Source organism: Pipra filicauda, unplaced genomic scaffold, assembly GCF_003945595.2.
Source record: "Pipra filicauda isolate LSUMZ 115617 unplaced genomic scaffold, ASM394559v2 scaffold2_size9829703_pilon, whole genome shotgun sequence".
NCBI lineage: Eukaryota > Metazoa > Chordata > Aves > Passeriformes > Pipridae > Pipra > Pipra filicauda.
Window position 1 is genome coordinate 5,407,869 of NW_024104421.1, and position 8,550 is coordinate 5,416,418.

General features: G+C 45.6%; 1 protein-coding gene across 1 annotated transcript; it reads right to left on the reverse strand.

Moving 5' to 3' along the window:
- Positions 1 to 395: 395 nt before the first annotated feature.
- YARS2 (tyrosyl-tRNA synthetase 2) lies at positions 396 to 6,705 on the reverse strand (the record flags this gene model as incomplete). Its single annotated transcript, XM_027711585.2, has 5 exons — positions 396 to 1,863; positions 2,315 to 2,485; positions 2,812 to 2,967; positions 4,211 to 4,378; positions 5,855 to 6,705. Coding segments are annotated over 5 exons (1,506 nt in total), but the record flags the coding sequence as incomplete, so codon positions are not given.
- Between the last annotated feature and the right edge of the window lie 1,845 nt (positions 6,706 to 8,550).

An 8,550-nucleotide genomic window follows, 5' to 3' on the forward strand; every position in this document is an offset into this window, starting at 1 on the left:
CATATCTGTTTTGGGGTATAGAATAAATAAGATCAGGCTAAGGAAGGATACTTGATTTTTCTGGTCATCCTTGATCCTTGGCCCAAGTGTTCAAGTGTGATAACCTTGTGTAGTCATGGCAAGTAGTGGTTGTATCCAGCTGTTTCTTTGGAAAGAGTCAGGGAAGGGTTTGGTTTGCTAGGAATTGGTCAAAAGGAAGCACAGACTAAATTTCTTAAGAATTTATGGGTGTTACTAAAAACCTTGTCTGCAAAGAAGTGACTTCCCTTTTTTATTTTGTATTTGTAAAAATGAATAAAATCCTTTTACTAACTTATTAAAAGTGGGTATATGTGTGCATCTGCACCATTTGGTAATCAGGAAAAAAAGGCAGGAAAGAGATCAGACACGAATCATTATTAATTTCTCTGTTCTTGGGATTTTATTTCCTGCAACCATAAAGAAACTATCAGATCTGCTCTGTTGTTTTCCTCTGGAGGCAAACATGGCTGTCTATTGGTGTAGTTTGTTCCCACATGCTTCTGATTTGCACTAATGCTTCTGTTGTTTAAGAAACAAGGCAGGTATATTAGGTGGATGAACTTTACTTTCCCTTCTCTTCACCTTTCTCCTCCACATGCTTTCTCTTAAGGCAAAGTTAACAAGCAACAGAAAGTGGTCTGGGAGCTAAGACAATGTATAGAGTGCTTTTTTTCTTTCTGAAACAGAGACGTCTCATTATAATTTATAATTTCCCCATTCCTCTCATAGGCTGGGTGGTTTTAAACCAGCTGAACTACCATGAGTTATTCAGACAGCAGAAGAGATGGTGCTGAGTGACCACATCCAGGAAGGTCAGATTAAGATCTTGTGGTATAATATATTATATTGCAACTGACTGTAGAGGCCAAAGAACTAGTGCCAGGATATACTTTTATCAAAGATGGCAGATAGCAGGATGTATCCAGTGAATTCACAGGACCAAGAAGCGGAATGAGCGTCACTTACCTGGTAAGTCATACTATGCCCACAGAAGGCTTAAAAGGGATTCATGAAGTTGATTTAAGCTTTGAGAGGCTCTATACTTCCACACTTCAAGAAGTGATTTTGCTGTGTATTCCCACATGAAGGCTGGAAAGCTTTGGTGCAATGTGCCCCCATACATAACCAAGAAGCTCATTAGTGCTTAATCATTCTTTTCCTTTATTGTGAATTTCCTGCAGGGTCCTTCAGAGCAAACCTGTTGTGAACAAACACGTTGATTGCAGGTTGGTTGTCCTTGCCCACTGGCACAGGTTTCTCTGGTAGGTGAGCACACATTGGCTGTAAGAAGTCCTGGGTTGGAGGATGATTTTGCTTGTCTTGCTGTGGGTTCTCCTGTGGAGTAACCAGCCACTGTTCTCCTCCAACACATGGTTATTAAAGGAGGGGAAGCCTCCTTTGAGATCCAAAGATCTCCATCTTTGGACTTTGAAATGAATCTTTTCATTGTCTTCTTGTGCAGCTCCTCTTAGGAATGGTGCTTTGAATAAGGCAGAATATCTACAACCTCTTCACTGGTATACCTCAGCTGCTTTATTTGAACTCTGTTGGTGCATTTTGAAAATCGATGGTATTGGGCAGTTTGTGAGCTGCGTAGTAACACACAGGACAGAAACATCTTCAAGTATGTCTTCAAGCCACAGAGCTGAAATGACCTGTTGTTTTAGGGAGATTCTCTGTTGTCACAGCTGCAGCCATTTTATAACATAGTAATTTTTCTTTCCAACCCTAAGTAATGATACTCCATTCTTGAGAATATGCTGTCTGAGAATAAGAACAGTCTCAGGATTAGTTACACGATTCCCATTTATTGAAACTCCTCCATCTGTAATTTTCTGGTACCTTAAAAAAAAACCAAAACAAAAATAAATGGTAATTGCAAAAGGAAACTACTTACTGCCATTAAGTATTGAAAGTCCACTTAAGGGTTTTTTTTCTTGGATCCATAATTGAATAAATTTTAATTCTCTCGCACTTCATTTTCAGTCCAGGTCAAGAGTGATTGAAACTAACTTTAGCCTCTACTACTCCAATTCTGTCTGAGAGGTGTAGGGAAACCTAGGCTGTTGCTTTAGGTTGTCCCTTGATCAGGTGTAGATTTTACAGCTGAGGTACATAAGGCTGTGTTAGCATATACTTCAAAATGGAATGAGGTTGTGTGCTCGCCTCTTCTTTAATGCTGCTATGTAGATCACAGCCTGTTTCTGCTTGATTTGGCTGTCCTGATCATTTAACTTCTGACCCCAGACTGCTACAACTGTTTAAGTGAGTAGAGCACCAGGTGAGAACTTACCCACTAGGTCCATCTGGAATGGCATTTGCTTTGCGACACAAGTCAAGAACACTCATTCCAGGTTCAAGCATCAGTTCAGCAGAAGGAGCTTGTCTAAAAAGTTCCTGTAACTCTAGGTCAGACATCTCTTCCAGAGCCTCCACACTACTGTAATAAAGGGCCTTAGTGCACCTGTGAGAACAAAGATCATTCAAAATACAGAGCCAGACTCATTTTCACACAAAGTGCTATTCAAACAAGCAGATTCCTCTCCCCAATTTCTCCTGAGTCCACAAACTAAGAGAATTACTTAAAATACACCCCCATTTTCTTATTGCACCCCATTGCCCTGCGGATTTTTTTTTATATCCTTAATGTATTTTTAAGTCTACAGAATTATTACATTTTTCTCTTTTAACATCTAAGCAACAAGTAAATACATTTAAATAGTCTCTGAAAAAAGAATCATTACCATTTAAAAAATCTGAAACAAAACTGCTTGACAAAACAAACTTCACCTCTTAGCAGATTCTAGCCCCTCTCTGCCATGGACAAGCTTGGTTACTTCTGCAGCCAGTCGTTTCTGAGGGCCCCATTTTTCAGGTTCTTTAGCATGCATTTCCATGATGTGGGCAATCTCCTCAAGAGGTAGGAAAGTGAATAGTTTCAGGTATCTACAAGCAGAGAAAAAAATATTTGTTTGTATAGCCATCATTACAGATTTCCTGCCTTTGTCATTTGAACTTCGTTAACTCACTAAAATGATTCTTAATCCATTTAAGAAATCCATATGACATATTTAATTAATGCTTAATTGTGTGAATTATGGTACATGAATAGAAATAAATGGTATGTTTGTCCAGATGTGTGCTAAATTATGACTACTACTAGCTTTGAATAGGTTTATGGAACTAGTAATTTAACCAGGTATATGAATTTTGTTCATTCCGTTTTTCTCCTCTGCTTTAGTTTTTGCTTTAACTGCTTTCAACAGTGACTCAAAACCGGTGCCTGAAAACCTACTTTGTATACTTGTATTTATATTCCTTGTATACTCTCTGCCAAGAGTTTAAAATGGAATAGCTTTCTCCCCTTTTTATTTGCACTACTGCCAGTAAAGACGCTGCCAGTGTCACTGCCTCCTAGGCATGTTTTCATCTAGGCCAGTGGTCTCCAAAGTGGGGTGACAGCAGCCTAGGAGGTAGGCAAGACCACTGGGGTACAGGAAGAAAGTATTAGAAGTTCAGTAATACTACACTTCTATAAATAAATAAATAAATAAATATACATGTATTGGGAGTGAATGCTTAAAATTTCTTTCACTGATAAGTGCCTGTGATCAAAAAAGTTTGGAGATCACTGATCTACAGTTAATACAATCATAAATATTAATTTCTTGGCTTTTCTTAACAAGGCAATATTCAGATCTGTTTAAGATTTGAATGTCATGCAGTTGCAGTTCTAAAAGCTGAACTCTGTGTGTTTATAACTAGTTAAGCAGCTTCTCACAATTAGAATGTGGTCCTTCTGGATACCTCATTCTAAGTCAAAACTTGTAGTAATTAATATATATTTAAGTGCAGTTGCTTATTAATCAGAGACTTGACTGATGCTGAGATGCTCAGTACAGAAACTAACACACCTTGTAAGACAGAGTCACCCCACTGGCAAACAAAATGCCAGTGCTTCACTTGTTTGTTCATCCACCTCCTAATTTTCTTATGCATATGACGGGTTCCACTATCCTATATACTTAGGAACCAGTTATGCTTGTTTATTTAATGAATGTACAGTTATAATTAACATAAACTTCTACATGGAGCTCGTGTTGCACATATCCAAATGAAACAGTTACAGAGAACAGTTAGGATCAGGTTTTATAAACAATGATAAAAAGCAAAATGAAGAACAACTTACTTTTCAACTACGTTATCTTGTTGTCTGACAAAAAACTGATACAGCTCAAATGGAGAAGTCTTATCTCTGTTTAGCCAAACTGCATTTCCAGCAGTTTTTCCCAGTTTATCTCCAGTAGTACTGGTAATAAGAGGTACAGTGATTCCAAACACATCTGTTCCTGTCATCCTAGGAAAGAAAAGATGCACTGCTTGTTAAAAAAAAAAAAATCACATCTTGGTAAAATTGACTAAAATACAAACATTCTGCAAGGTCCTATCCTTAATATAAAGCAGTTAAATAAGGGAGTGAGGAGCAAAAGATACCCGAACAGATGTTCTGAAAAGAGTGCTTTAGGGAAAAAAACAACTTAAGTTTTTAAGTTCTTTTATGTGTATCAAAGAAGTTGACATACTCAAAGCAACTCGAGCAACAGCATTAGCAGGTTCATTGTGCCCGACCTCTTGTCTTCTGCTCCGAGTACTAATCGAAGCTGCTGGTGTGGCTGGGACACTTGTAAGGCTTTTCCTCTGTGCCCAATCTCTCTCTTGTAATAATCAAGCCCGTACTGAAGTAGAAGCATTACCACATCCTCACTGATTTATACTCCTGCAAACCTTCTAAAACTCGCACTAAATTTGGTGGATAAGCAAAAAGCGCATCATCGTCACATCTCATTTTACTTCTGAGAAGGAATGGAGCAATCTTGACCAATATACCACAACTACCTCTACTTCAGTGTGATCACACCAGGATCCATGTGCTGGCAGAGGACTTGTCCTGATTTTGTCCCATGCTTCAGGGTATTTGATTTTGGTTCTTGGATCCACTAATAAAAAATCCATCCTTTTTGTTAAGAATTTATTAACAATTCATAGAAAACGCTTAAACCCTGGCCAAAATGTACATATGTGTCAGGCTTATGGTCAGGCCAATTAATTATTCCTCTCAAATCACAGTTTTATGTAAGGCCAAATGTCTTGAGGGTTGACGTCTGCTCCTGGTGCTTTAGCGACTGTCAGCACCAAGTCGCACAGCTTCTGGTCACAGAATCAGCTGGGTTGGAAGAGACCTCTGAGATCATGAAGTCCAACCTATGACCACCTCATCTACTAGACCATAGTGCCACATCCACTCCTTCCTTAAACACCACCAGGTGACTCCACCACCTCCCTGGGCAGCCCGTTCCAATGCCTAATCACTCCATCTGTGAAGAACTTCTTCCTAATGGCCAACCTAAACCTCCCCTGGTGCAGCTTAAGGCTGTGTCCTCTTGTTCTGTCACTTGTTACCTGGGAGAAGGGGCCGATCTCCATCTGGCTACAACCTCCTTTCAGGTAGCTGTATAGCGCTACAAGGTCACCCCCGAGCCTCCTTTTCTCCAGGCTAAACAGCCCCAGCTCCCTCAGCCGCTCCGCACAGGACATGCACTCCAGACCCTTCCCCCAGGCAGCTCCACTGCCCTTCTTTGTACCCGCTCCAGCACCTCAACATCCTTCCAGAACTGAGTGGCCCAGAACTGGACAAAGCACTCGAGCTGCGGCCTCACCACTGCCAACCATTGGGAGAATCTCCTCCCTAGTCCTGCTGGCCACACTATTCCCGATGCAGGTCTCCCGGTACCCAGACCACGCGTACCACCCCCGGCCCCCGGCCCCGCCGTACTTGGTGACGAGCTCGTAGCCGGACATGATGTTTCCCATCTGGTCGTGGCCCCCCAGCTGGATGCGGCAGCCGTGGTGCTGGTGCAGGTGCAGGAAGTCGTACGCCTGGAGCGCGGGGTACAGGAATTCCGCCAGGCTCATCCCGTCGGCGCTGCGGAGGCGCGCCTGGCAGCTCTGCCGGCTCAGTAGCGTGCCCATGCGGAGCCGCCCGCCGGCCCCGCCCAGGAACCGCAGCAGCGGCTCCCGGCCGAGCCAGCTGGCGTTGTCCAGCAGCTCCGCCCGGCCCAGCCGCCCGGCCCCCGGGTTCCAGAACAGCTCCCGGTGGTTCTGGAAGAGCCGCTCCAGCCCCGCGCGCAGGGCCCTGGCGTGCGCGCGCGCCGTCCCGGCCGGCAGCGGCTCCCGCGCGCGCTCCCGCCCGCTGGGGTCCCCGAGCCGCGCGGTGGCCCCGCCCACCACGGCGATGACGTCGTGCCCCGCGCGCTGGAAGTGCAGCAGCGCCATGACGGGCAGCAGGTGCCCCACGTGCAGCGAGTCCGCCGTGGGGTCGAACCCGCAGTAGGCGGCCAGGGGCGGCCGGCCCGGCGCCAGCAGCGCCGGCAGCTGCTCCTCCGCGCTCTGCGCCGGGAACACCTCCTGGAACAGCCCGCGCTCGCACTGCGCCGCCAGCAGCCCGCCCGCGCCCCGCGCCCGCCGCGGCTGCTCGTGGGCCCGGCGGCGGGGCGGGAGCGGGGCCCGGCGGAGCCCGCCCCACAGCCCCACCGCCCGCCCGCACCGCCGAGCCACCACCGGGGCCGCCATCGCGCGCGGGGCACGCCGGGAACGAGCGGGGCGGGGCTCCCTCAGGCGCCGGCCCCGCCCCGCGCGGGGACAGCCGGGGTGGGATGAGCGGGATGGAATGAGCGGGATGGGACATCCGGGGTGGGATAACCGGGGCGGGATAAGCGGGATGGGACAACCGAGGTGGCATGAGCGGGATGGGACAACCGGGGTGGGGTAATCGGGGTGGTTCAGTCGGGAGGGGCTAACAGGGACAGGACAGTCGGGATGGAACAATCGGCGTGGGATCACCACCATGACCCGTTGGGGGGGGAGCACGGAGGGAGCCTTGGATGGTCGGGAATGGCTTGAACGCCTGGCTGGTGATTCTTCTCCACGGTATTAAAGCAAATTCGCACAGGCACGCCGTGTGTTGTTGGCTTCTCCTTTTCCACTTCTTCTTTTTGTTCCTTTCCCCAACCCGAAATACCGGGATTTCTGATGCTTTCAGGCTGAAATGCTTGCGTGGGAAATGAGGCCCTCAGCTGGTAGTAGGGCGGCTGGCAGGAGGGGTAGCAGATGCTTAAATTAGTGACACTGGAGCTTTAGAGCTTATGAGCTCTAGAATTTATAAGCTACATTACCAGAATTTATTAGCTGTGTTACGTAGCTTGAGTATTTGGGAAGAGGACGCTTAAATTATGTTGGTGTGCAGCTATAGGCATGTGGGTGATAAAGATTAGGGGAAACATGGGCCCTCTCAAAAGGGAAATGGGACACCTGGTTACCTGGGATATGAAGAAGGCTGAGGTACTCCACGATTTTTTTGCCTCAGTCTTCACTAGCAAGTGACACCACCAGAGCTGCAGAAGGCAAGGCAAGGATGAGGAGAATGAAGAACCACCTGCTGTAGGAGAAGATCGGGTTTGAGACTGTCTAAGGAACCTGAAGGTGCACAAGTCCATGGGATTTGATGAGATGCATCCACTGAACCTGGGGGGTCTTGCAGATGAAGTGTCTAAGCTGCTATCCATATATGAGAAGCTAAGGTAGTCTGGTGAAGTTCCCACTGGCTGGAAAGGGGAAAATATAGCCCCTCTTTTTAAGAAGAGAAAAAAGGAAGTCGTGCCTCTGTGCCCAGCAAGATCATGGAGCAGATCTTCCTGGATACTATGCTAAGGTACATGAAAAGTGAATGGTGACAGCCAGCATGGCTCCGCTAAGGGCAAGTTGTGCCTGACAAATTTGATGGCTTTCTACAACAAGGTTACAAGGGAAGAGCAGCTGATGTCATCTATCTGGACTTGCACAAAGCATTTGACACAACATCCATGTGTCTAAATTTGAGAGACGTGGATTTGGTGGATAAGGAACTGTCTGGTTAGTTGCAGTCATAGAATTGCAGTCAACTCCAAGTGGAGACCGTACTTACTTGTATCATATAAAAGTTGCTCAAAATGAAGACAGTGAACTGTTTTTGCTCCAAATTGAACACTTTCAATTAATTTTTAATTGTTGTCTTTATAGAGAAATTATTTAATGACACCTATGCTAAGTTTTTACTACTTTTTGCTTTGCGGTAATTTCCACTTGTGTAATCTTTTGCAGATGGAAGGCTTCAGAGTTGTTAATCACTGCTGTTGTATGCACTGTGACAGATGGAAGTATCTATTTTATAGCACAGTAGAGATGTCAACTGCATTGCTATGTATGTGTGTCCACATACATTTCCCCAAATCAGTTACAAGGGCACCTTCTCCTTCCTCCCCCCTGGACCAAGCCCCTGGACCATCTACTGTAAATTTGCTCTGGCAGAACTAAAAAATAAAAATGGTTTTCAAAACTGTAATGGGATAATAAGTGTTTCTTTCAGAAAGAATGCAGCTGTCCAGGGAGAAGGGGTCCCCACAACTTCTTCAAATTTTGGAATGTATGACAGTA